The 27,516-nt window shown below is 40.3% G+C and overlaps 1 protein-coding gene across 1 annotated transcript in view; it reads right to left on the bottom strand.

Annotated features, from left to right (window-relative positions):
- Window positions 1-1,373: 1,373 nt before the first annotated feature.
- The window catches only part of ZFAND3 (zinc finger AN1-type containing 3), a 333,357-nt gene continuing 307,214 nt past the window's right edge, over window positions 1,374-27,516 (bottom strand). Inside the window, exon 6 of the mRNA XM_044674376.1 lies at window positions 1,374-2,382. Coding sequence (XP_044530311.1) covers window positions 2,228-2,382 — 155 coding nt within the window. The 3' untranslated portion in view covers window positions 1,374-2,227. The remainder of the gene's footprint in view (window positions 2,383-27,516) is intronic.

The following is a 27,516-nucleotide window of genomic DNA, read 5'->3' as shown; positions in this document are numbered from 1 at the left end:
AAGCTTTCCTTACATCAAACAAACTTCACAGAACAGATACTTCGAGGAACAAGCCCTACCTCCTCCCCTGGCCCCAACCTTGACTGTCAGTAGAATGAACATTGTCCATAATGTACCAGGGCCTGCTCGCCCAGGTAGCGTCTCCCCCATGCCACCTCTTAGCCAGCAGGGCCCAAGAATGGCCAAGTGTGCACAGGAAAAGGGCAGTGAATGGAGGGTCTTGGGAGGAGATGGAGAGCTCAGTTGGGTATCCCAAGCAAGAGACAAGGGATGTTGCAGTAACCCCATGGACAGACAGTGTGTGCTGAGGCTGTTTTTAGAACAGTGGCAGGTGTGGGGGTTCCAAATCGACCAGGCCTCCCTCCACTACAATGAGAAGCTGAGATCATTATTATGAAAAATATTAAGGCTGAAGAATTTTTAGTGAGTTTTTTTTTGGGGTGGGGTGGGTGGGAGGTAAAGGAAGAGGGGAAAAGAGCATTATTTCCTATTTCCCCACATATTTTAGATTAAGAAATATCTAATTCCCAGGTCTTTCTGTGTAGTTGATCTGCAAACATACCATTTGGCCTCTCTTTAAAACTTAAGTTGCTGGGGTAAAAAGCAGCGTGCGTGTGTGCGTGTGTGTGTGGAGAAGAACCCCTTTAAGGAGACCCTTATTGTTCACATGACTAAAAGAGTTTTAAAGTTGCACCATCATCTCACTCTTACCCAATATTTCAAGTTCCAGGTGATCCTAATCTCTCCCTTCACTCATTCCTGGTCCTTGTCCTCATCTTCATCCCATCCCTATCCCTCTCTAGCTCCTCCACATTTCTGCTACAGTACCTAGTTGATAATTCTCTTGCAACTGGGGGGGGGGGGGGAATAACCAAGACAATTGCCTCTCCTCTGCTTCCCTTCCTAGGCCTCCTAGGCCATCCAGTCCAATATCACCCAGGCCTGGCCTATAAGCAACGGAACACCCCTGTGCCCATGTTAGGAGATGTGCTGGGACCCCTTTGCAATTCAGTGAGTGTGCTCAGACTGCCCCTGGCCTAGAACAGTTCCAAGAGCCAAACCTTCCTGATTCTAGTAATACGTGTCATATTTTCCTACTGCACTTGACAGATTTTCCCTTATTCTATGGGGCTGCACAGAAACAGATGAGCCCATGTAACTACCCTGGTAACACTCTGAAGGTGAAGAGATAAACTCTGCCAGTAGCTGCTGCACCCTGGTTGTTCCCCAATACTGTTCCTGACTTTTGTCTGCTATGAAATGTGTTCCCCCGCCCTCCCCTCTTCCCTCCCTGCCCCTTACCACCAAAAAGTGAAGTCTAGCTACAGAGAATTGCCTGGAGAATCTGGCCATCCCCCATGGCTGCTGTGCTGCTGGGATTTAGCCTTATTGAATCAATGATCAGATACCTGCACCCAGCAAATGGCAAATAAGAGTCAACCAGGTTTCAGTTTCCCTGGCCAGTACTGACCCAAGCAGGCCACATGAGCCCAATTGAGTCTATAGATCCTGGGGAGAAAAATGTATCTGTGGCCTAGTCTAGGGTGGAGCTAAGGTTCAAAGCAAGGCTTTCTCTTTTTTTCTTCTTCAAGTGAATAAGACAGATTTTCCAAGGTTAAGTCTGGTATAGAAGTTTTCACCCTCCTCCCTCTGCCCCCACCTTTCCAGCCTCCTAGGAGTTTCCCCTGGATGCCACTCTGGCCTCTAGCCCTGTGGGCAACCTTGATAGCCCTGGCACAGGGGCTGACTGGGAGCTCTGGGGGCTGGGAGTAAGGATAAGTGAAGAGGTGAAAAGGCTGTACATTAAACACAGAGTTTCTGGCAAGGCCATGTGCGTCTCAGGAACTGTTTTAAATACCAGCTTCTACTCCTCTATTTACTTAAAGTCTCCGTCTGGACCATTTTCAGCTTAAGGCTTTTTTGTAAGTTTTGACTCCAGCAATGACATCTGCTTGTTTTGTTTTAAATCCACTAGCCATGCTCAAAAAAAAATATTCTTCATGTTTTAATTTTATACAGTGGCTAGCAGGCACCTTCGTAACCAGCCAGAAATCAATTTCAACCACCATCAACCCCTAAACTACAGTACCAGGACGGCTGGCTAAAGAAAGGAAACGGATTGGCTGTAGTCTGAAACGTGCCCAGTACAAGGTGTCTGGCTGACTCTGTCCTAAATAAGGCTAACATTAGTGAACTAAGAACAGGGTTTGGCTGCCGAGCTTCGCACTCAGGAGCAGCCCTCCCCAATGCGCTGGCAGGATCTCCCCACTTTCCGGTCCAGTTTCACCATTTTCAGGATGGCTTCCTCTCGGCCGCGGCCCATGTGGTCAAACGTGCAGTCGTGCTGCTCAGGGAGGCGATGTAACATACAAAACACATAACCTGTGGGGGGAAGAGTTAGAGACACGCCATTAATGACTCCTTCAACACCGAAGCCCAGCTGAGGTCCTCAGAGTCAGGGATACGGGTGAGGGAGACGGGCCCACATGGCATAGACATGTTCTGAAATTACTATATTGTGCAATCCGCCTCCTTTCTTTTTAGATTCAAATGCTTTCCACCTTCCTGCCAAAGATCACACATTCTCAGGACCAGATTCAGAGGACCACCTTGCTCAGATCAAAGGCAGGAGAAGAGGACCCAAACCCAGCAGGGTGAAGGTGGAGGGGCACAAGGTGCCACTGCAGTGAGATGGGAAATGCACAGGCACTGGACCTCGGTGCCCCTCTCCCCATGGTCAACCAAGCACTTCCTCTGACATAGGAAAACTGTGTAGTGTCTACCATAAGATATGCCATCTACCTCAGGGCATGCCATCTGAAAAAGCAGGAGAGGGGAGGGAACAACACATATCTATATGATTACTCAAATTACATTTTGCCTCCCACAAAGCAAAGGCTTAAGGGGATGTCGGGAGTGATAAAACTACAACTGAGTAAGTGGCTTCATAAGAAAAGGGATTATTTTGAAGTGTTAGAAAAGGTATTACAAAGAAATACAGAGGGGAGAACCATTCCCAAGGGGCTAGGCTTCCATCATCCAATTAAAGAAACATACTGCCTTCAAATGGCACCCTGCAAGAGAAAGTGAGTATGCTCCCTGGGGGATCCACCCTAAGTAGACAGGGCTGTTATTGTCTAGTCGATTTTCAGTCTTGTCTGACTCTTCATGACCCCACTTAGGATTTTTTGGAGCGGTCTTAAGAGTGACTTGCCATTTTCTTTTCTAGCTCATTTTAGAGATGAGAAAATGGAGGCAAACGGGTAAGTAACTTGCCCAGGGTTACATAAGTAGTGTCTGAGGCCAGATGTGAACTGAGGAAGAGTCCTCTTTCTGACTATATCTAGCAGTTCTATCCACTGTGCCACCACCTAGCTGTCCCAATTAGACTCTAAACCATTATTCCCATGGGAGCCAGGGAGAAAATCAGACCCTGGAGGAGGGTGGTCCTACTGAGTACTTGTTATGGGTGAGGAAGAAAAAGGAAAAGGTAGAGTTTGTCTAGCACAACAGAAAGGGATTGGTGGGATTTTAGAAAAGCAGCCAACTGAAAAAGACAGTTAAAGATAAGACACCTTCCAGAGAAGGGTGAGTGCGTGAGTGCCTTGCACATTAAATCAATCCATACTGAAGACAGTCAAAAGACAAAAAGAGATAAAGATTTTTGACTCTACTTCTTTCTCTGGGCAGGAATGAAGACAATTTTGTCTAGATTCTTTCCTCCACAGGCAGGAAACCTAAGCTGAGGAAGCATTTCAAAAGGAGCTTGTCCTCACATTCTGTTCCCATCTCCCACCCCAATTAAATTGGCAGTGCTCCCAACTGAGGTCTTTTGAGGGACATAAGGAAATTATTATGAGGAACTGTAAAAATTTCTAGACCAAACCTGTTTAGCTCCACCTGCTGCCATCTCTTTAAAAAAAATTGTCCCTAAAATCACCCCAACTCCAACTCCACTTCCCAGGCATTTCCAAATCATGGTGTCCCCACACCCCACTCCTAGCCTGCCTTTGTGTTGTCCTTCCCTATTAAAATGTAAGCTCCTGGGGGCAGCTGGGTAGCTCAGTGGATTGAGAGCCAGGCCTAGAGACGGGAGGTCCTAGGTTCAAATCTGGCCTCGGACACTTCCCAGCTGTGTGACCCTGGGCAAGTCACTTGACCCCCATTGCCTACCCTTACCACTCTTCCACCTATAAGTCAATACACAGAAGTTAAGGGTTTAAAAAAAAAATGTAAGCTCCTTGAGGTCAAGTGTTATCTTACATGAATTTGCATCTCCAACACTTGGCAAAGTACCCAGCACATAGTAAGTGCTTAATAAATACTTAATGGTTTATTCATAAGACACTTTTCCAGATGAGAATTTGTGAGTATATATGTGGGTCAAGGAGAGGAGGGGAATAAGGATGGCAAGAAAGTATGTAAGTCTGATGTCAGGAAAACAAACAAAGATAAAAACCTCTCCCAACAATCAGAGCTGCCCCGAGTAGAACAGTATGTCACGGACAGTCTTTAAACAGAGGCAAGATGACCACTTATTAGCTGTGTGGTAGAGATTTTTCTCAGGTATGGGTTGAACTAGATGACTTTATAGCTTCTGTAACAAGTGGGGGGTTGGGAGAAACAGGGCAGAATTGGGCAAGAGAATTAGGCCAAATGGTTGTCATCAGAGTATTCTGATCACATTAATCCCCTCTTTAAAATCCTTCAGAAACTCTCCTACCATCCAATAAACCTGAACCACTCAGCCTGGTATTTATAGCATTCCACCCTAGTTGAATAGCCTTTTATATTTCTTTGCTCATGAATTGGAGATTCTGGCCACAAAGGAAAACTATATCTCCTCTGGTCCTACCACCACCTCCTTACCACTGCTCACCCCCCCCCCCCCACAAAGAGTTCATGCCTCTGTTCAAATGCTATTCCTTCTGTAAAGTTTTCCATGAGCTGCCCAGTTAGAAGCCATCTTTCCCCTTCAACTGAGAATTCTTTTTTCTCTCCATGCTCTTCTTATATACTAATAAAATAATATTATCCAAGTAGGTGGCTATTCACCTTATTATATGACAAGTTCTGTGAAGCCACACCTGACCTGTCAAATGAATGTTAATGTTCCATCAAAACATCTAAAACACATGTTCTACATGTGAAGGGGAATAAAGTATTAAATGGCGTGGGGGCTATTCGCCCAAAACCAGGAATATATCTTGACCTGTCCTGTTCTTTGCCAACCACCTTTGTCTCTGGAGAAGGAGGAGTTCCTACTTGGTCTCAAAGCAAAATTAAGATGAATGAGTTTATGTGGTATATTTACTGATAAGTTTATTACTGAAGATATCGGATAGCAGTTGTCTTTGTCCTAATGGATTTCAAAGTGGAACATGACAGCCTCACTATGCACACTTCATCTAACAAGTAAAATCATCTTTCGCTGCACAAAACTACAGGGTGACAGCCTTTTGGGGGTGGGGGAGAGGTTAAGAGGAGGGGAGAAAGACTCAAAGTGGGAGGTACTGCTGGTTCCTATTTTTGTCACTAGTGAAGAAGCTTTTTTGTGCTCCAAGCATCTGAAGGATGGGGAAAAGAGCACCTGTTCCCTTCTCCTTTTCCCCTCCCCTTCTTTAGGAGAACAGGAGAATTGAGGCAAGAAGGTCCCAGAGTCCCTCTCCACCTTTGATGAATTGTGCTAGGTTAATAAGAACAGCAGGAAATAGATTACAATGGGAATTAAGCTTGGCTCCTGGCTGGGTTTAATACCTCATTAGTCATTGGTGGGCTGAGGGAGAGAGAAGGTGCCAGATTTTATCCTCCCTGGCTCAACCCCCTTTTCTTCCCCAACCTCACTTTCCTTTCCTAGAACTAATCCTCAAGGGAGTGGTGAGTGCTGGTTGTTGGCTTCCCACACTTCTAGAAGAGTAGATGTCAAGGATAGGAGGGAAGAAGGCTGGCTACCTTAATTAGCTCGTTAATAAGGAGTTACTCCTCCTCTACCAAAGAAATGACCACAAAGCCTGGGCTGATCCTCCCTTTCCCCACTACCTACAGACTCTGGTAATAGTGGCCCCTGGACTGTGACATACCCAGGATGTTCTATGCACAAGGACTGTAATTCCCTCAAACCACACCACCTCTTTTACACATTGGGGTTTGATTTATAAAAGTAGCAAAAACAACAGTTAAGATGGTGGGAGCTAAATTGGTGACAATTAAAATAAATGCATTGCCATTCACTAGGGAAAAGCCCGAGAGAAGTTTTAGAAGGTTAAACTTCCCAAGTCACTGCACTGAAGTTATTAGATGGCATAAATTAAGCTCAATTCCCTCTTCTGTTAGGATCATTCACTGAAAGGAAGTAATATCCTGGAACTTTCCCCAAATGCTGAGAGTGTATTATAGTCTGAAGATGGCCAGCAGCTAAATACATTTCCACATTAGATGGGTACTACAGGATCTGTCTTAGATCACATACTATTTGCCAGGGTTAGGGCCAAAGGTGATGGTAAGGATGATTAGTGAGCACTAAGCCTTTGGTATTCTTTCCATTGCCCAAAGATCTGATTCTAAAACCATGGGAAGTGTCATGAACTTTCAATTCTCCTCATATTGCACTCTGGAGGTCAAGATGACAATGAAAAGAAAGATGGTTCATGTTGGTAGGAGGGCAGCATGTTATTAACTTAAAATGATAAAAAAAAACCAATCTAAAATCCATAGAAGGGGAGTATTTTCTGCTGCCTTGATCTTTTGCTAGGCAGCTTACACGTTCCCTCTAATGCCACTGATTACTAAAAGCTGTCAGGGCCAGGGCCCTTAGCTCTCATAGACAGACAGAATGAAGAGGCCTGAACAGGGAGAAAACTCAAAGCAATACCAGAATTGGTTCATTTAATGGGCTACCTAGACTTATGGTGGGTTGGCTTTTTTTGGGGGGTGGGGAGAAGATAATGTACTCAAATAAAAAATAAACTTAAGTTCATTTTCACTTAGAATATCTCAGACTTGTAGGGGTTAGGAGAGACCTTGGAGATCCACTTTATTTTACAGATGAGAAAAATGAGGCCCAGAAAAGGGAGAAATTTGTCTAAGGTCATAGGCCAAGTTATCTGCAAACTGAGGACTAGAATTTAGGCTTCAATCTAGTGATCTTTTCCCTATATCATATTGGCTTTACAGAAATGAAAATTTAATGACAAAATAATAAAAACCATTCTAAAATCCAAAGACAGGAAAGATCTAGTGCTCTTGTTCATATAACAAACTGGCTAACAATACTTTTCTGGGGTGGGAGAAGGGGAATGTTGTGGTGCTGACAGCATGTCCCAGTTCCCAAAAAGTTAAGAATCAATATTAAGTTAAAACAGCAAAGGAAAAATGCCCAATACTTAGACTTTAAAGAGAGATTGAAAGTGTTGGTTCTGGGGGCAGCTGGGTAGTTCAGTCGATTGAGAGCCAGGCCTAGAGATGGGAGGTCCTGGGTTCAAATTTGGCCTCAGACACTTCCCAGCTGTGTGACCCTGGGTAAGTCACTTGACCCCCATTGCCTAGCTCTTACCAGTCTTCTGCCTTGGAACCAAAACACAGTATTGATTCTAAGACAGAAGGTAAGGTTTTAAAAGGAGAGGAGAGGAGAGGAGAGGAGAGAAAAGAAAGTGCTGGTTCAGAAACCCTGGTTTCCATCGACTCATAGAATGAGGTCTAACTTCACAAAATTGCTCTTACCACAGCTGTCCTGTCTAATTTCTGCTTCCCAACCCACACCTGCAGCAGCCAGCCCTGTTAAACACACTCAAGAATGTTTTTTTGGACAAAAAGACTTAAGAGATCCTGATCCTGAAGTCCCAGAAAAAAAAAAAAAAAAAAGAAGAGTCATGTTTTAGGTTGAACAGCACAAACCTATGATCTATTTTGGGTGAAACTGCATGAGAAAGCTCAAGAAATATCTGGATACTCTCCTTTGTTACTATTTTAAGAGTGATTCTAAGTTTTTGGCATAAAAGCAAAATGTTCAAATGTAGCTAAAAGATGGTATCTAGGGCCAAAGGCACACCATGTACACCACATCTTTATGAATTGACATTTTAGGGACCAATATTCAAAAGGCTTTCAGAGCAAGGGCAGAACATTCAAATGAGGCTGAGTGGGGAACAAAAAGTTGAACAAAGCAATTGTTGAGGAGGAGATGCCACAAGATACAAGGTACTTCAAAACAATTCCTCTGGGTGCAGCTGGGTAGCTCAGTGGAGTAAGAGTCAGGCCTAGAGACAGGAGGTCCTAGGTTCAAACCCGGCCTCAACCACTTCCCAGCTGTGTGACCCTGGGCAGGTCACCTGACCCCCATTGCCCACCCTTACCACTCTTCCACCTATGAGACAATACACCAAAGTACAAGGGTTAAAAAAAAAAATTAAAAAAACAAACAAACAAACAATTCCTCTGTTATTCTTCCAAAGATTGGCCAGTTCAGGAAGCGGATTTGAAAAAGGAAAGAATGTCTGCTTCACTTGGTATGGGCTATGACCTAGCTTGGCTGAAAGGGCTTGGGTCCCTAGGTTTCTTATTCACATATGGTTTAGAATCTTAGATTTAAGAGAGAGGTCATAGGAAGCCTTTACACATAAAGGTTCCCACGTTAAAGAAGAAAATGAAAATTAAGGTTCTGTTCAAACCACTAGGAGGGGAGGTCAGAAATTCCTGAATTAGATTCCACATTCAAGGGCAGATGCTTCTGAAAGAGGGAAGAAAAAGGCATATGGATATGAAGAGTGAAAATCTTGTCATGCATAGTGGAATCAACCCTGCCCAAAGACTGTGAGACTCCTTATCCTAAATGAACCCTTGTTTCCCCCTTGGATTTAGCAGACTCTGGAGAAGCACTAAACCAGTACCTGGAAATAATACCTCAAGCTGCTCTAAAATTAAATGTGTAGAAGAATTACACTGTGGTTCATTCTTCCAAGACTAATAATTGTTTGACTTGAAGCAATTATAAAAATGTTCATTTGGTATGAACACAAAAATCTAACTTGACCTACAGTTTGTTTTTTTTTAAACCCTTACCTTACATCTTGGAATCAATACTATGTATTGGTTCCAAGGCAGAAGAGCAGTAAGGACTAGGCCAATGATGGGCAACCTTTCGAGCTTGGTGTGTCAAAAAACTGAGCATAATTCAGATGGTGTGTCACTTCGAGAAAAAAACACCATAATTTTGTGATATTTATAGTTTAAATAACAAAATGTATAATTGTAATATATAACTGTATTTAATAAAACAAAATTGGTAAATTAATATAGGTGGAATTGTCATCTATAGTGCAGAGTGGCTACATTACAACACTATAGCAAATGTTTTATCTTCAGCATGCAGCCCCATACTTCTCTGTACATGGCCACTGAAAATTTAAAATGTTATTGAAAATGGCTACACGTGTCAGTGCTAACATGCGTGTCATAGGTTCGCCATCACTGGGCTAGGCAATGGGGGTCAAGAGACTTGCCCAGGGTCACACAGCTAAAGGAATGTCTGAGGCCAGATTTGGACTTAGGATCTCCCATCTCTAGGCCTGGCTCTCAATCCACTGAGCCACCTAAGCTGCCCCCTGACCTACAGTTTTTAAGGCAAACATTTGAAACACTTAAAATCTGGATGGCCCTTTCCATAGCAAAATCTCCCTTCCGTTGACAAAGGGGAGTAGGTATTGAATGCTTTTCTCTTTGCTGGCACACACTTGGAAATAAACCTCACAAATGCCATCATTAGCAGAAGATAACACAGTACCCAGCACCTTGTTGTAAGTACTATAAAAACTGTAACAATATTTCTTGCTTCCTTAGTCTGGAAAAAAAACCCCAAAAACCCTGTGCACTGTTCTGATTTTGATTCAGTGGTCACAAAAACAAAATGCAAAAGGAAAGACTGTATATGCTCTACTTGGTATGGGCTGTGAAACACACGACAGGATTAGGAAAAACCTACAAGAATGGGTATAAAATGAGGGAAGCTGGGTGTTCCTGTCCTTGCCTGCTTCTTGTCATCTTCTATCAGACTAATTTTAGTTGGCTACCAAGAACTAAGAGCAGGTCAGAAAAAAGAACAGAAAGGACAAAACTCCTCTGGAGGACAGGAATCCCTTGGATCTTCAGGAGAAAGTTGCTAGAGTGTAAGCACAATGAGAATGGGTGCTAAAACTTTCCTCAAAGACAGAGAAGAGAGTGCCCTTAGCCCTCTCTTTCCCACATATCACCAACCACAGACACAGCCATTATGAAAGAAATAGTATCTATGAGTGTTTTCCAACAACATGGGTTATTGTTTAGTGTCTCTTAGTCCCAGCAGCAATCCTGAACAAAGAGAGTCAGGCTGCCATTAGAGTTGCCTCTAGCACCCACCCACCTGTCTTCAACCACAATGTGATTAGAAAATACCTGAGAAGACTAAGCTCAAGTCTCTATTCTAATACTAATATTATAATATTATAATTACAAGTTGTATTATAATATTATAATAATAAATACATCGAATTATTACTAAGCACAATGACGCTGTTGTCCAGATATTCCCTATAAATTCTCTTTTAGCTCCGTTTGTATTGGCTGATTCTACGATTGTGGTCGAGTGCTCTGAAATCTCTGCTTTGGTGCTGGAGTCCTGGCTATGGAGACTCTCTGCCATACCATTGTGATCCTTTGGTCACAGGCAGTTGGCTCTCAGTTAAGACAGGAACCTTTTGAAGACCAGCAATTTAACACAAAATGCTTAACTGACCCTTTCTCTTCAGACTTTGTCACCCGATACTAGGATTGGGAGTCAGAAATCCCTTGTGGAGAGTAAATGGAAGTTAAAATCACCCTGAGCTCTTGACTTTGCAGAAATTTTGTTTGCCAGCTTTATTTTTGAGTAAGAAGGCATTGTTTGGCACTACTAGAACTCCATGGTTGCTGCCATTTTGGGGTTTAAATTCATTAGGCACGTGTTTCTTTGCAGATACTTCATTTGGAGTTTTCTTAAAAGTGGCCCTTTTAATAAAACTAAAGACCTTTGTTTTAAGGCAAGATTTAGCTCCAGATGATCTGGTATTCACTTACCTCTATCTACTCACTGGAGTATCAGAATATGGGCAAAGGAACTACTGATCTAGGAGCATCTCATTCTTGTTTAGAGGAAGGCCTCTAGCAAGGGGGAGCAATTTTTGTTTAAGGAAAACCATATTAATCCTTTTCAACCTTGGCTCATTAAGGAGGAGGGGAAAAAGAGAAGAGGGGAGGGGGAGGAAAGAAGGGAAGAAAGAACTCAAACCACAAAGCAACCTACAAATGCAAAAATCTAGCTCAACATGTCTGAATGACCCAATAAGCTTATTTCAGAAAAGAATCACATCTCTCCAAGCAAGATAAAGGTTCCTTATAGCTCAGGACAGCTAACTGACCTCATAGCTCATTTGTAAGTACATGTTGGGAACAGCAGGTGGTCACAGGAAAGCTTGTTGGAAAGCAGGAGCCATTTATATACCCACCAGCAGCAATCCCTAGATTACACTGTAGCTGCTGACCCAATGCTCAAGGCAGAATTTGTAGCACAGAAATGTATTAAAGGATCTTAATGTGTTTTATTTCATCAGGCCTATGGCACAGGCAAAGCAGCTGCAGGTGCTCCGGGAATAAAGCCTGTCTACTTTACATTCGGCTCCATCCTTGGCTTTGCATGATACAGAGAGAAAGTCATTACACTCTAAGAACCGGACTGGGTTCCTGGCTTCTTGTGCTATTTGACATGGTATCCTACTGGGGTGGGCAGATAACTAGCTGATAAGAAAAATTCTACCAGAGGTTTCCCTGTGGCTTGAGCCCGCTCATTGAGAATCAAATGATGGTGAACACTGCCCACCCCCACATACCCCTGCCCCCAGCAGGAAGGACAATTTGCATTTTAGAAAAAGCTATTATACAATCCAACTTTTTAATAAAACCACTAAATCACACTGAGTTGATTCTAAAACAGAGGCAATCAGCTGTTTTTTCCCCCCAAATCAATTAAAACGCCAGTTAAACAAGAGATAAATGGTAGCATAAGAAGCAGTGTGATACAAGACAGATACAAGGAGCTTGTGAAATGCTCTTAAACTCCAGCTTTAAGGATTCTGCTGTGATCTGGCGCATTCCCTTGCCATCTACCATCACTCGGTTCTGAGAGAGTAGACAGCAGTGGAAGGACATAAAATTGTGCAGCTTAATTGTCCAGCTTAATGAAGAGCTCCAAACACATTTTGTATACACGTCACTTTAGAAGAGTATAACCATGTGCCACTACTACTGACATCCTTTACTGGTCTCTTTCTAGACAGCACTATAATTACTTCTTCCCTCTCCTCCATGGGGACCACTTCTCCAGATCCAGCAACATCTCCTCAAGCACGTCACCCAAGGACATCCCCTTGGTCCTTGGTCTCTACTTGCTCTCTTCACTTCTGGGTAGCTGAAACCACAAGTGTGCAACGATACCTGCTTTGGGACAACCCTTTAAACCCTTTTCCAACGAAAAAGGAAAAAGAGACTGAGTGTTCACTTTATGCAAAGTTGTTTTATCTAGAGATGAACGTATATTTAAAAACCAAGAGAAACTGGCTCCAGGCAATTTCTGCCACAGGAATAATAATTTGTTCTTTTGTTCATTCCATTCCAGGAGCTGAGGAGGAAAACATTAACCCTTTGGTGCCAGGATCAGTTTTTGCTGGAGTAAAGCTAGGAGGTGCTCAACAGTGTGGCTGCTGGGCTGGTCCCCAAGCCAGCCCAGATGTGCTGAGGCTCCCTCAAGTGTGGCCTCCTGTCTCTTCACCACCAAGCTAGCTCCAGGAGGTTGGCTGTACTGACAGATGTGCTCTTCAATTCTGCTGACCTTATTCTTTCATCACTTTCCTCAGATTTGTTTGACTTTACTTTCGGCATTTCATTGCCCTTTAAGAGATTATCTTTTCCAACCAAGCACAAGCTCCTAAAAAACTATCACCAAAGCTCTGACTGAATGGAAGAGCATTCTTCTTTCTTCACCTAGAGCCTGGTTGAGGTTGCCTTGGGTTATTGGGGAGTAGGGGGGAGGGAGAGGAAGGGGTGCAGGTACGGTGGTATGGCTATATATTCTGGGCAGATATTTCATCTGGGATTTCTGTGGCAGATCAAACCATCACACCAAGGCACCTTCTTCACACTAAAAACCCATTCCTGCCCAAGTCACAGAATGACTAAGAGACATGGGAGTTGGGGGTGGGGGGGGGTACTACTAAATTACAAATGCCAAACTAAAATTTTTGTGTCCTGGAGGGAAAAAGAAGAAAGCTATCACCTCCACGTAGAGTTCAGCATGCTAATTAATGGGAGTTTGGTGGAAAGGAGCAACTGGGTGAAGGTGGTTATTTCTTTTCTTTATCTGCCCATCCCCTTCAAACAAAAACATTTCTATAGGAGGCAGTGTGATATACTGGAAAGATGGCAAGTTATCACATTTGGGTCCTGGCTTGGCCCTTGCTAGACCATCGGCATTCCAGTTGACCTCACTAAGGTCATCACTATTATTCTCAAAGTTCCTTTCCAGCTCTAACATTGTTATTATCTTAAGACAGCACAGGATTCTTCTCTACCAATTTGCCCATTAGAAGCAGAACCTACATGGAGTGGTGGTGGTGTCAGGACAGGGACATTTTAATTCTCATGTTCCCTTTCCCTTGCTCTCACTCAGACACATCTACTTTCCCTTCTTTCCCTTTCCTTTCTTGTCCTTCAGCCCTCTTTCGCCTAGGGTACTCCTCTTCCCTCCTAACCTTTCTTAGCTTATTTTCTTACCCTGGGGAACCTTTTCTGAACTAGAACTGAAGTAGGAGCTTCATTTTTGTGACCATGCTGTGGGTATATAGGTTTAACAACTTGCTTGCCAGTACCATAAACATCTATCTTGATGACTGTGTAAATACATGATCAAGAGAAAGGTGACAAAAGATTCCTGATCACAAGACACACATTTTTAGGGAAACTTGATTGATTCAAATAATTTGGAGAAGACATAAGGCAGAACAGAAAGTGTAGTTTCAGGGGACAGGGGAAGTTTTCTAAGGACAGAAAAACTGCTTCTCAGATACTGTGGGGGATCCCTAACAGGTATGGTTAGGAATTCTGTAAGCCTCTTAGACATAGAGCCAAAGGATTTGTGTTTCCAAGTTTAAGCACGTATTGCTTGTGTTTCAAAGTGTCTTGTGTCTATTTTCCTGGAGAGAGTAAAGCTGGAAGTCATTAGAGACAGGATGAAGGGAAGGTTTTTAGACTAGAGATTTTGCAAAACAAACAAGGTTTTGGTGCACTCTACCAATATCAAGCTTACTTTGAGTTTTTGATTGAAATTTTAGAGAAGGCAGAAAGGTATTCATAAAATTAATTTGGAATACAATATTCTAGAAAGCTACTTCAGAATCCTTTTCTCCCTGGTGTTCCTAAATCCATGCTTTGAAGTTCCATAATATTTAGCTTTTCACTTCTAGTGGTAGGACAAGGGCCTGAAGAAATCCCTGTTCCTAGGCTGTCTGGGCCTATTGAAATGCTTCCTCCCCAATCCAAAAAGACAGGTTTCTGAGCTACAGCTGAATTTCACTGAGGAAGCAGAGGGAATGGTACTTTTTAGAAAAAATCAAATGTTATTTGGTAGAATTAAGTGATATTGGGGAGTCCCCAGACTGAAGGCACAGAAGTTTACCTGCCTAAGATTTGATTACTGCTTCATGTTTGGGGGAACTACTAATGTAGTAAAAGACTGGGGTGGGGAGAGAGAAGGACCAGGTAGTTCCTAGGAGACTTGATCAAATTCATAAGTATTAGGCATGGGTTGGAGTGGTGAGGGGAAAGAGAATCCCCTAACCTGGAGAAAGCACATTTATTACTTACATCTGAACCCTGGGTAAAAGGGAAGAGACAAATGAAGACAGTTCCTAGTAAGTGCTTGTGTGTGCATAACACTGGGCTAAAGGGCTGGGACACAAGCAGAAAAGTAAGACAAGTCCCTGACCTCTAGAAGCTCCCATCCTAATGGAGGAGACAACATGCATGAAAAGTCCCATGGCCCTTAAGTGTGCAGGAAACAAGACTGGTCACTAAAACTTTTTCAGATACACTACTACCATGTATATCTTGCCGGTCATGGACTTCTAGAACTGTTTTTTTTTTTTTTTAAGCCAAAGTAGAAGATGAAACATTTATTCCTACTGAATTTCAAGATATTTGACTAATTATAATATGTTCAGCCTGTCAAGATCTTTTTGGATCTTGATTCTGTTCTCCCATGCCAATTTATAAAACAAAGATGGTTAATTGCACCTTCTAGCTCTAAATCCTAAACATTATTCCAACACTTGTCTATGCACATTTCTTTAATTTTTTTTCTTAATACTTGTTTCCACTATGTTCTCTATAGATAATAAATCTATTTGGTCTCATTCCTGCTAGGAACAGGCCACCCTGAGGCAATGCTTAGCCCCACCAGTGATCTTTCAGGCTGGGGAATTTATTGATTGTTCTCAAAAGCAAAGCACAGTGTCCTGGGGGGCAGCTGGGTAGCTCAGTGGAATGAGAGTCAGGCTTAGAGACGGGAGGTCCTAGGTTCAAATCTGGACTCAGCCACTTCTCAGCTGTGTGACCCTGGACAAGTGACTTGCCTATCCTTACTATTCTTCTGCCTTGGAGTCAATACACAGTATTGACTCCAAGACAGAAGGTAATGTTTAAAAAAAGGATAGCGTCCTGTTTGGGAATTCCTAAATTGCAATGTAATATTCTAATATTGAAGACTAGGGTAGGAACAAAATATTTATGTGGGTTAGTAATACTTGGTCATACTGTCTGTCATCTGTGGCAGGCTATAAGGGAAGGATACCTGCAACCACAAGAAGAATAAGCAGTTTATATCCTAGATCTGTGATGGTAAACCTATGGCACCATATGCCAAAAAGGGCATGCAGAGCCCTTTCCTTGGGCATGCCTACAGTCACCCACCAAAGTTTGTCTCTATGTGTCTGAGGACATTCCTCACATCACCACCTAGAAGCCCAATGGGAGTGTGCTCTTCCTCCCTCCCCTGTGTGGGGTAAAGGGGGGTGGGGAGAGAGAGAGAGAGAGAGAGAGAGAGAGAGAGAGAGAGAGAGAGAGAGAGAGAGAGAGAGAGATATGTGCGATGGTGGTGGCCCAGCACTCCATCTCTAAAAGGTTCGCTATCACTATCCTAGACTCTGGTTTTATGTTGATAGTTCTTATTTTATGTTGACTTTAGGTCAACAATTCAAAAATTCTGAAAGAAATCCATATTCCAACTCCGCCCCCTGCCATGAACTTCAAAATATATTACACTGTGCACTTAAAGAGAGAAAGAGAGAGGAAGGAAGGAAGACCCCTCCAAGTGAAAGCAGAACAGAGATGCTCAGAGAGGAGACCTTTTGCCCCACTCAGTCCTCTTTCCCACAAATCCAGCCCCCGAGTATCTGCCTCCATCCTGGGCATGTCACCCACTTTTTCCTGTTTCTGTCCATGTCCAGCCCCTACATGTCTGTCTCCCAGGTGTTTCTCCTTCTGTTCTTGCTTCTCTTTCCCAACCCCAATCCATCCCCATCTTCCATGGGTGCATGGCACTCTTCCTAATTCCCTCCCTCCTGTTGCCACTTTCATAGGCAAATTCTCGTCATGAAAAATTTCTTCATGTAGATATTTATGGAAATATCCACTTACATAAAGCAGAACAGTCTGTATAGACAAAGTGATAATGGAAAACTGTGTAGTTCTAACTAACTAACTAACTAACTAACTAACTAACTACTTTATCTGACCTATTCCTCCTTTCCTTCTCCCACCAAGCCAGGTTTCTTCCTCTCTCCCCACTTAATTACCCAGAAGATTGACTCGACTTCTTTCTTCTTTGTATTATAGAGACAGAACCTATGATCTCATTAACTCAGCTGACCCAGACTTAAAGAGAACCTACCTGATTTTTGCATCATTCAGAGGAACATAAACGAATATCTGTTATCACATCTTATAAATAAATGATGTCTCTTCTGACTTTTTCTTGGGTGGGTGGGGGTGGGTGAGCAGGGGAACAGGGAATGAGAGGGGAAGGAAGGGGGACTGTATACAAATAGTCATTGTGCCCTCCATTAGAATTAGCTCCTTAGTAACATGGCTAAGATTGGGCAATTCGACTTTGTCTGGGCATGTGACACTGTCTATGGGTTGACATCAGGCAACTTTTGTGTTTGGGGGGCAGATGGTATTCTCTCTCTGTAAGCCTGAGTTTTGTCCACAACATCTGAGCACTCTTGCTATATAATGTCTACATAGGTCTTCTTAAACATTCCAGGGCAAGTTATCTATTCAACTAGGACGCTTCATTAGATAGAACTGAATGCCAAAAAGAGCATAGATCCACCCAAATAACACTTGTTTGCTGCCCTACTCTTGGTTGCTACTTGATGATCTGAGATTACTGTTGGCATCAGGAGGAAGCTGTAAAATGGACTGAAAAGTAGCTGTTTTTCCTCCCATTCAGTGTCTGCATCTGAAGGGCATTGCCATCAGGGGAAAATAGCTTTTGTGTGGCTATACTATCTTTAAGGTGCTGAGGTTGAAAGAGCTTTTTGGAAGTAGAAAGAGAACTTCACTAATATAGATCTCTTCAAAGGAAAGGAGCTATAGAAATCTAATCTAAGAGGTCAAGGATTCAGGTACATTACTGTGCTATCAGTCTGGCAGAGGGGAAGAGAGCATTACTGAGCAATTGCTTTGTGTTGTAGTGGTATTGGAGATGGAGGTGGGGAAAAAGGAGAGGTACAGTGAAGGGGAGATACTAACTACCTTTAAGTATTTTATAAACCAGCTGAGGAAACAGAACCCATATATATACAGAAATAGGAAAAAGTTGAAGAGTACATAGGAGACTTAACCTAGAAATAAACTGCAAATTAAAACTGTACAAATAGACTAAATCTTGAAGAGATGTTGATTAAACGCATGTTCTGAAGGAAGTTAAAGGCACAGATCTATAAAGGTCAAAAGAGGTAGAGGGCCAAAATATGCAAGTTAAATCAATATTATAAAATATCCCATAGTGCCTTAGGTACTAATTAAGATACAAAGATGACAAGAACATAGTTCCTGTCCCCAAGAGAAACAAATCTAGATAGTTAAACAGTGCTCATACAAATCAACAAGGAAATGGAAAAAAGTAAAATTTAACATTCTTTACAGAGTGGCATGTGTTATTATACAATAATATTATACACACAAGGAAACAATTAAGGGTAAGCTCAATATAGGTTGAATGAAGTTTTCATGGAGGTACTAAGACTTGAGTTGAGCCTTTGAGGAAGAATGTAAATTGGTTATAGGCAAAAAATATAAAAGGGGGTGGGGGGTGGAGGAGGAATGAGGGATTTCTGGTAACCAAAGACAGCAGGAAAGGAGGTACTGTGGGAGATGGGAATAAGGATCAGCATGATGTGAGTAGACAGAGCAATTATTAAGTACTCATTATGTGCCAGGTCCTGTGTAAATCACTGGGGAGTCAAGCAAACATCATAGTCCCTATCCTCAAGAAGCTTATATTCTAATGGAGGAGAATCTAGAAAGCAAGGAACAGGGTCAGGTAGTTATCCTTTTAGGAGGCAATGGGTTAAGCAAGGAGAAAGAGGGGACAGTCCAAGGTGAGAGAGATACCTTAAATGGCAGACCTGGGGAAGAGTCACCAAACACGACAAGAACCCTCAGGGCAGAAGATTCTCTGTGGTAGTAATGAACCAGGCAATGAAAAGGAGCAGTAGACAGTCTGTACATGAGTGAGAACAAAAGGCTTATAGGAAAGGATGGGTTGGTGTAAAGGAGAGTTCTGAATTCTAGGCCTTAATAGCAAAAAGAAATTTCTTTTAACGAGTCAACAATACAGGTCCCCAAAGTAGAAAATAGCAGAGAGGCAAGTGTAAGAAAGTAGTTCTATTCTGGTGGTAGTGAACAGAGTAATTTGCACAGAGTAGAAGATCTGTGAAAGAAGAGTAGAGAAATAGAATGGGTAAGCCATGGAGGGCCCTGAATGTCAAAGTTCACATGGTTAAGATTTCAAAAAAGAAGCAGCAGGAATGGCAACAAGGTCATCACTGGGAATGAATTTGCCTCTAGACTTCAACTCTAGCAACAGCTACATCACTGGAAAGAAACAAAATAGGAACACTTTGTTCAAAAGAAACAGATCCAACAGGAAAGATCAAATAATACTCTATATGTCAAGAAGATGCACACGTCTATGTAGAAAACTCTCAACCTGGGAAAGAATAGGAAGGAGAAAAACACAATCTGAGAACATTCGAATAAGGATAAAATTAGGACAAAATAGAAATGATTTATTGTTGTGGGAATGTCCAGCAAGATGGAAGATTTTGTAGAATTACGGTAACTTGGAGTTAGGAAGAGATCAGGTAGTTGAATCCCTTTGTGATATATATAGCCTAACTAGATGATACCAATCTTTGAAAATAATTTAAATTTTATCATTTGGAGGGGGGATGTTTTCATGCCAACTTACTTCAAAAAAAAAAAGTCTTGGTGCAAGTTTAAGAAAAAGCAGGTTAGCAAAATTATCCATGTCAACAAAGTCTAACAGCAAATTTATGTATTTGGTATATATTTTCAACATCTTCTGAGAAAAAGGAAGGAAGGGAGGGAGGGAGGAAGGAAGAAGGAAGGAAGTACTTATTAGGTTCCTACTAGATGTCAGGCACTATGCTAACCACCTTATAGATTTACTATTATCATTATCACTATTATCACACCCATTTTATAGCCTGAGGAAACTGACTTGCCCCATGCCACACAACTAGTGAATAAGTGTCTGAAACAGGATTTGGATTCAGCTCTTCTTAACTCCAGAGTCCAGTACTGTATCCCCAGAGACTTCACCTTTTGGGACTCGGGGAGGGTGGTTGTGTTGGAAAGGCAAGCTTTATCATTCCAACTACACATTGCTGAGTTTTGGTTTCTTTTTCTTTCTTTATTGTGGCCATGGTGTGTGTATTGTGTTTCCCTAGTTGTGTTTATTTTACACTACATCAGTTCATTTAAGTTTTCCTAGGGTCTCCAAATTCTTCAGTCATCATTTCTTGGAATAGACGAGCAAATTATAGCAGAGTTAGAGATGTCTCACAATTTACTTAGCCATTTTCCAAAAGTATTAAGTTAAACAAACAAACAAACAAAACACACACAAATACACACAGAGAAATCTGAAATTCTGAAACTCAAAACATTTTGCCCAACAACTAAATGAAATGGAAGACTATTTACAAAAATGTAAAGTGCCAATATTATTGTACTGTAAGAAATGATGAAGATAAATACAGAGAAGCACAGGAAAACTTATATGAACTAAAGTAGAGTAATATAAGCAGAGTTGAAAAAATAATAAAACAGTGACTACAACAAAGTCAGTGAGAGATGAACTCTTTCCCCTCACATCCCTAAAGTGAATGTTGCAAGATTATAAAGAGAATAATTACAATATATATATAGGAAATAACCATTCCCCTATAGTCAAATGGTCAAAGGATATAAATAGTCCTCAAAAGAAAGCCAACTGCCAATGATTATATTAAAAATGCTCCTTAAAAATTTGCGAGAATCACAAAATAAAACAGTTTTGAGGGTTTACTTTGTATCTATCAGATGGGCAAAAATGGCAAATAAAGGGAAAATAATAATTGTTGAAGAGGCAATGTAAAGTTAAAACATACTCTTTCAAGGTTGGTGAAGTTATGAATGGATCTAACTAATCTGGAAAACAATTTAGAATCATACTAAAAAAGTCACTAAACTGTTCATACTCTCCCCGACCTAGTGATACCACATTACTAGATATACCTGAAAGAGATCCATAAAGGAGTGAAAGGACTTATGAGTACAAAAACATTTCTATCAACAGTCTTTGTGGTAGTAAAGAATTGGGAACAAAGGAGGTGGCCAATTAACTGGGGAATGGATGAGTAAATTGTAGTGTTTGAATATCATGGAATATTGTGCTGTAATAAACAATGCAAAAGGAAGCCTTCAGAGAAACCTGGGGACTCATGTGAAGTGATGAAGAGTAAAATGAGCAGAATCAAGAAACCAATATAAGCAATAACTACAAAAATGTAAAAGAAAACATCTTGGTATGTATTTTTTGAAATGATCATTATTTAGCTCTATTTTCCTTGACCATACTTGTTTCAAGTGAGGTCATAAGGTGGGGCTGGAAAGGAGTATGGGTATTAAAGGAGATGCCAAAAAGAAAAAGAGCAAAAAGATCTAAAACACAAAGAAGAGAAGAGAAAGAAGAAGTTCAGAGGAAAGTAACAAGGAGGATGGTATTGAAATTATAGTGCTAAATTTATTATATTCTTAAAACACAAAAAATACATTCACAAATTTAAATATAATTTCATATATAATTCTTGTTATTATTTGTATCTGGAAATGATCTTGCTTGTTCTGTCAAGTTCATAATAAAAAGAAAGAGAATAAAGAATAAAAGAAAAAGACCTAAGGGTTTTAGTTGACTGTAACAACTGTGATGTGATTCTGAGTTCCCAAAACAGCTAATGAAGACTAATTCCCTTTTTCTCCCTGTGTTTGTCAGACCATACCTAGATGTTCATTTTGGGAGATGTGCTGAAAACCTAAAAATTTCTTGGGAAGAGAAAACAAGATGGTGAAAAGATGTACAATCATGCAAATGTGAAGAATGGTTGAAGAAAGTAGAAATATTTAGCTTGATTAAGAAATTTAGGCATGTAAGATAGTAAAAACAAAGATATGACTGCTCTACTCAATTATTTGAAAGGCTATAAATGTGGAAGAAGAAATAGACTCATTCTTCTTGCTTCCAGAGGGGAGAATCAGGGGCTAGTTAACAGAAATTAGAAGGAAAGAAAATATATAAGGCATATTTGCTGGCATGGCTTTAAAGGACCCAAATTTATCACAACAAGTGAAGGAAGCTTGACATACCTATTAAAAAATAATCACAAATGGCAAAAAATTTTCCAACAATGGAATGGCGTACCTCAGGAGTTAGTCAGATCCCTGTCACTTAGTGGTAATTCAAAAGAGGCTAGATGAATATCTATCAGGAATACAGTACAAAATATTCTTCCATTAGACAGGAGGTTGAGCTAGATCACTCCACCTCAAAAGCTTTATAATTCTAAGAGTATATAGGTTTTTATAAGTGGGAAATCGAAGGTCCCATAATCAAGGCCAAAATGTATCTAAGATTCCAAAGTTCCTTGATTTCTAAAAAGTCTCTTTTAGTATTCATGCTCTAGACAAAAGCTTTATCCCTTCTCCGGAATTGAAGATTTAATTATAGACATAAGCATATCCAATAATTTTAATTAAATCAAGCAAGAAATGTTACCATTATCTGATAGCATATGTCTTACTTGATTTCTTCTACAGCAGTGGAAATGCAAGGCAGATAAGACTAATGTAAAAATGAATAAATAATGACAATGTTTCCTCAGAGATATTCCTTCCTGTCTTCCAGAAAATCTACTACGAACCACTAAGGTTCATACTCTTTACCCTTTTGGACACACTGTTGTTTCAACAAAGGTGCATTTTCAGTCATGTGTCCAACCACTCCTTTTATCAAAGCCAATCTCAATTAGTTAAAGTTTTTAAAAACTCTTTTTAAAAAAACTTTTTTTAAAGTTTTTAAAGTTGCTCTAGTTAAAAAAAAAAATCACAGGGGCCACCTTTCTGTTGATGGGTCTTTTCAAATTTAGCTAGGCTAGGCCTAAACCCTAAATTGTTTTTTTGGGTAGCAATAATCCAAAGCCTTTCTCTGGAGCTTCTCAACTCTAATGCTGGCAAATGCCTTGGAGAATTCAGGGTTTCTTCACACCGTGAGGAAATGTTGGATTATGATGGAAAATAATTTGGATACACTGATACACTCACACACATAAATAACTAGTTCCAAATGGACTAATTTTATGAGGGTTACTAACTATGCTAAACAAAAACTATCCACTCTTCACTTTATTTAACTTCTCTAAACTTAAAACTTCTACTCCAGCTTGGAAGTTAACCTCGATTATGCTTCCAGTGTTAAAACATTGTACTTAAGTCCTACAGGAAGTTACAGAAGAAAAATAAAACGATTTTCTCTTTAGATAATTTATAATCTGAGATAAATGAAAAGGTAAATATACACATATTCTTAAATAATAAAATGTTAACAGACATAATATATGATTACTACAAAACTGAAATTTAGTACCAACTAACTTAGAATATGTGATAACTTAAGTTGGATATAATTTATCTTTACCTCTGAAAAAATAGCTTGGTAAACCAATTCATAGTATCAACAAGGTTGTAGAGGGTAATTGTGGAATCTCAAAACTGAGTCCTGCTAGGAAAAAACTTTTTCTATAGGATATAAGAGTAAACATATGTCAATAAAAGACAGAACAGAGACAATTTATTGAGATTTATTAGTAATAAAAATCTTTATATGACTTTTGGTCTTTTTTCCCACTCAGGTAAATTTTGGAACATCTTGACTCATTTCTAAGGATTTCAAGACAGTTCCCTTTAACAAGCAAGTAAGGTTTCCAATCATGATGTAAACAAAATTGTTTATTTTTGTTTTTATGCAAATTAAATCCATTCTGAAGTTCTATCTTAAAGCCAGCGAAAGGGCAAGGATGATAAAAAGAAGAAAGTCTAGAGGTAGCTGTGGTAAAGTACATAAGGTACTAGGAATGGAGTCAAGAAGATCTGAGTTCAAATCCAGCCTTCAAATGCTTATTAGCTGTTGACTCCTTGGCAAGTCACTTAACCTGTTTCCTAACTCTAACAAGGGATAACTGTTTACCTTGATCAGGGTTGTTATGAGGATCAAATGAGATACTTGGCAAGGCATTTAGTATGGTGTCTGGCACATAGTAGGAGCTACATACATTCTTTTCCTCTTCCCCTCCCAATTCAAACCCAACAAATTGGCAAAGATGATAAAGAGCCAAAATAGTTGGAGGACTGTGGGAAGACAGGCATACTAATATTCTGCTTGTGGGGATGTGCAACAATCTGCAATGATGAGAGAAAAGTTACTAAATTGTTTGTACCTTCTGGCCTAGAAATCCATGTTGGTCATATGCAAGAAGACTGATGACAGAAACAAAGGTCCAATACACGCTAAAATATTCACAGCAGCACTTTGTGATAGCAATGAACTAGTAGTATCCATTAATTGGAAAATAGCTGAGAAATGATGACTAGAAGCAATTCTGAGAAACATGGGAAGACCTATCTAGAGAACACAGAATCATCCCTAATTTCTTTTCTCATCACAACATCCTGGAATATTGTGTTCAACTAGGGACAATAAGTAAAAGTTGTAAAAGAGGTAAATTAAGACGAGGTTTAGGATGATCTTCCTAAAGATTAATGTTGTCTAAAAGTACTATCTTGAAGGGTATCGAGTTCCTCATAGAGGATCTTTTCTAGCATGAACCACATGAACACTGGTTTTATAATAGTGGAGATTTCTTTTTTAGTAGGGGTTGGACTAGGTGGCTGTTTTTTAACTCTCAAATTTTGTGAATCTTTTGAGTGACATAGAAGAAAACAAAAACCATGCATAATGACTTCAATAATAAAATCGAATGCAATGGACTTCTCTACTAGTAGAACTGCAACGATTGAGGACAATTCTGAGAGACTAGAGAAAGAACGCTATCCACATTCAGAGGAAGAACTATGAGAGTAGAAACACAGAAGAAAACAACTGCTTGAACACATGAATGGGGATATGATTTGGGATGTAAACTCTAAACGACCACCCCAGTGGAATTACGTGTCAGCTACGGGGAGGGTGGGAGTGATGGGTTGGGGGTAGAGAAAGAACATGAATCATGTAACCATGGAAAATTTTTCTAAAAAATTAAAAAAATAATGTAGATAAAAGCAATTAATTAAAAAGGTGGATGACTTCAAGACTGTTGCAATGCTCAATTTTAGTTCCAGAGAATAGGATGAACTACATTGCTACTTTCATAGCAAAGAGGTGAGAAACTGGAGTGCTGTATAGATGGGTCATCAGATGTTGCTTTGTTTGACAGTTACTTTTTCATTTTGAAGGAGAATTTATTGAAAGGAGAGAAGGCCAGATAATGGGAAATGATTGATGAAGGGGAAAAAAAGTCTCTTAATCAGAAATAACCTTAAAAAGGAAGTTCAAGGGAAGGACCAATAGCCTTCGTGGGGATGCTGCTGGATATATCAAGCATTACCATTATTACCACTAGGACACTACTTTCATGTCTTCTAATCTTCTTTTGAAGCATCTCAACCTGCTTTCAGTTAAACACACCAGACATATGCCTTATATACTACACTTCCTTCTTGTATATTTTTGCTACCATCTTGAGCCAACAAAATCTTTTCTACACCAACTCTACTCAATTGATGTCAAAGTATATGTAGACCTGTACTTTAGAAAGATACATGTGAAAGGTGATTGGAGGATGTATTGGAGTGAAGAGGGAACTGAAGAAGGGAGACCAAACAGTAGGCTATTGAAACAGTCCAGGTAAGAGGTGATGAAAATCTTCATCAGAGTGGTTGTATGGTCAGGGCAGAGAATGAGTGCATACAAGAGATGTTTTGAAGGTAGAAATTAAAGGACTTGACACCTGATTAGATATTGGGAGGCTGGGGTTAGTAGTGGTGGGGGTGGTGAGAAGGTAGAAGATCAAAGATGATAGCAAGGTTACAAGCCTAGATGATTGGGAGGACAGTGATACTCTTGACAGTAGTAGTTTTCTCTTGGCATTGTGGCATGCTCTAACAACCCAAGAACAGATAGTTTAAGCAGTATTAATTCTTTTTTGTGCTTTATACAGAATTGGCTGTAATCTCTCCATTATAAAATTCCAATCGTAGTTACTTATATTATTCAGGAGAGCTAAGCTTGATTTTTTGTAAATGACCACAGCAATTTAGTGTTTGATAAACCCAAAGATCTCAGCTTTTGGGATAAGATCTCACTATTTGACAAAAACTGCTGGGAAAACTGGAAAACAGTATGGCGGAAATTAGGTATAGACCAATACCTAAGACCCTATACCAAGAGAAGGTCAAAGTGAGAATATGATTTAAACATAAAGGGTGATAACATAAGTAAATTAGGGAAGCATAGAATACTTTACCTGCCAGATCTATGGAGAAGGGAAAATTTATGACCAAGAGACAAGAGAGTATTACCAGATGTAAAATGAGTAATTTTGATTATAGTGAAAGTTTTTGTACAAACAAAACCAATGTAACCAAGATTAGAAGGAAAACAGCAAAATGGGAAAAAAATTTTATAGCAAGTTTCTCTGACCTAAAGCCTTGTCAGAAGCATTACAAAAGTAGAACTTCTCATTTAACAACTTTGGATGTCTAAATAGATGACTGGTTGTGTGTATGTTTACACACACACTTTCAAAGGCAAGTGGTATATAAAAGTAATAACTGAACCCATTGCATGGAGGCTAATGATACTGCTAAGAGGAAAGAGCCCAGAGAAGAACCGAAAGAGAAACCAGTCCAAGAAAATTACTTTCTTAAATTCCTTAGGGACATTATGGCTCATCTAAAGTAACAGTTAATGGCATCATCAAAGAGTTTGCTATTATATAGCAAAAAGACTGAAAAGATTAAGATTTGGGTGGAATTTTGAACTTTTAGCAAGAGAACTTTCACCTCTTGCCTGTACTACTCTAGTAGTCATTGTACTTCTAAGCTAACAGTATCTCACTTCTCCAGTCTACCCTCCACAAAGATGCTAAATTGATACCTGATCTAAACAAGAGGTCTAAGCATGCTACTCTCCTGCTCCAGTTATTTCCTCTTGCCTGCAGGATATAATATGAGCCTTCTGTTGGGAAATTTAAGACCATCATAATCTAGCTCCATCCCCTACTTGTTAGGGTTACTTCTCTTAAGCACTTTAGGTTTCAGCTGGATATGAAAACAGCTTTTGGAAATGGTCCCAATGCCAAAACCATAGCAATGGTTTCTAGATCTGGACATGCCAACTCTTGAATGACCAATACCAGATGTTCCTCTCAATAGCACTCAGCTAGCATTGTTGTCTGTCATATGGTCCACAACTTTAGCAAAATACTACTACACACTGCCCTTTTCACGGCACTCTTTTGATACTATTCCTAAAATGCACATAGGCTTGATCTTTAGTCTCAAATGTCCCTGTCTTTTTGAAGAGTGACTACACACCATTATCACTTCAATATGGCTTGGTAGATAAGAACTTCTCAAAGGTATCCTATCTATGTCCTCTCTGTGCCACCAGACTGCCTTTTCTTTCCAGGGATGACAAATATGTGATTATTGTGTGCTCAGGATGGTCTAACTTTAAAAACATTTCCAGTAATTTTTTCCTAATTACATGTAAAA

This window comes from Gracilinanus agilis, chromosome 4 (assembly GCF_016433145.1).
Source record: "Gracilinanus agilis isolate LMUSP501 chromosome 4, AgileGrace, whole genome shotgun sequence".
Taxonomy (NCBI): Eukaryota; Metazoa; Chordata; class Mammalia; order Didelphimorphia; family Didelphidae; genus Gracilinanus; species Gracilinanus agilis.
The sequence above is the reverse complement of the archived record's forward strand: the minus strand, read 5'-3'. Positions and strand labels throughout refer to the sequence as shown.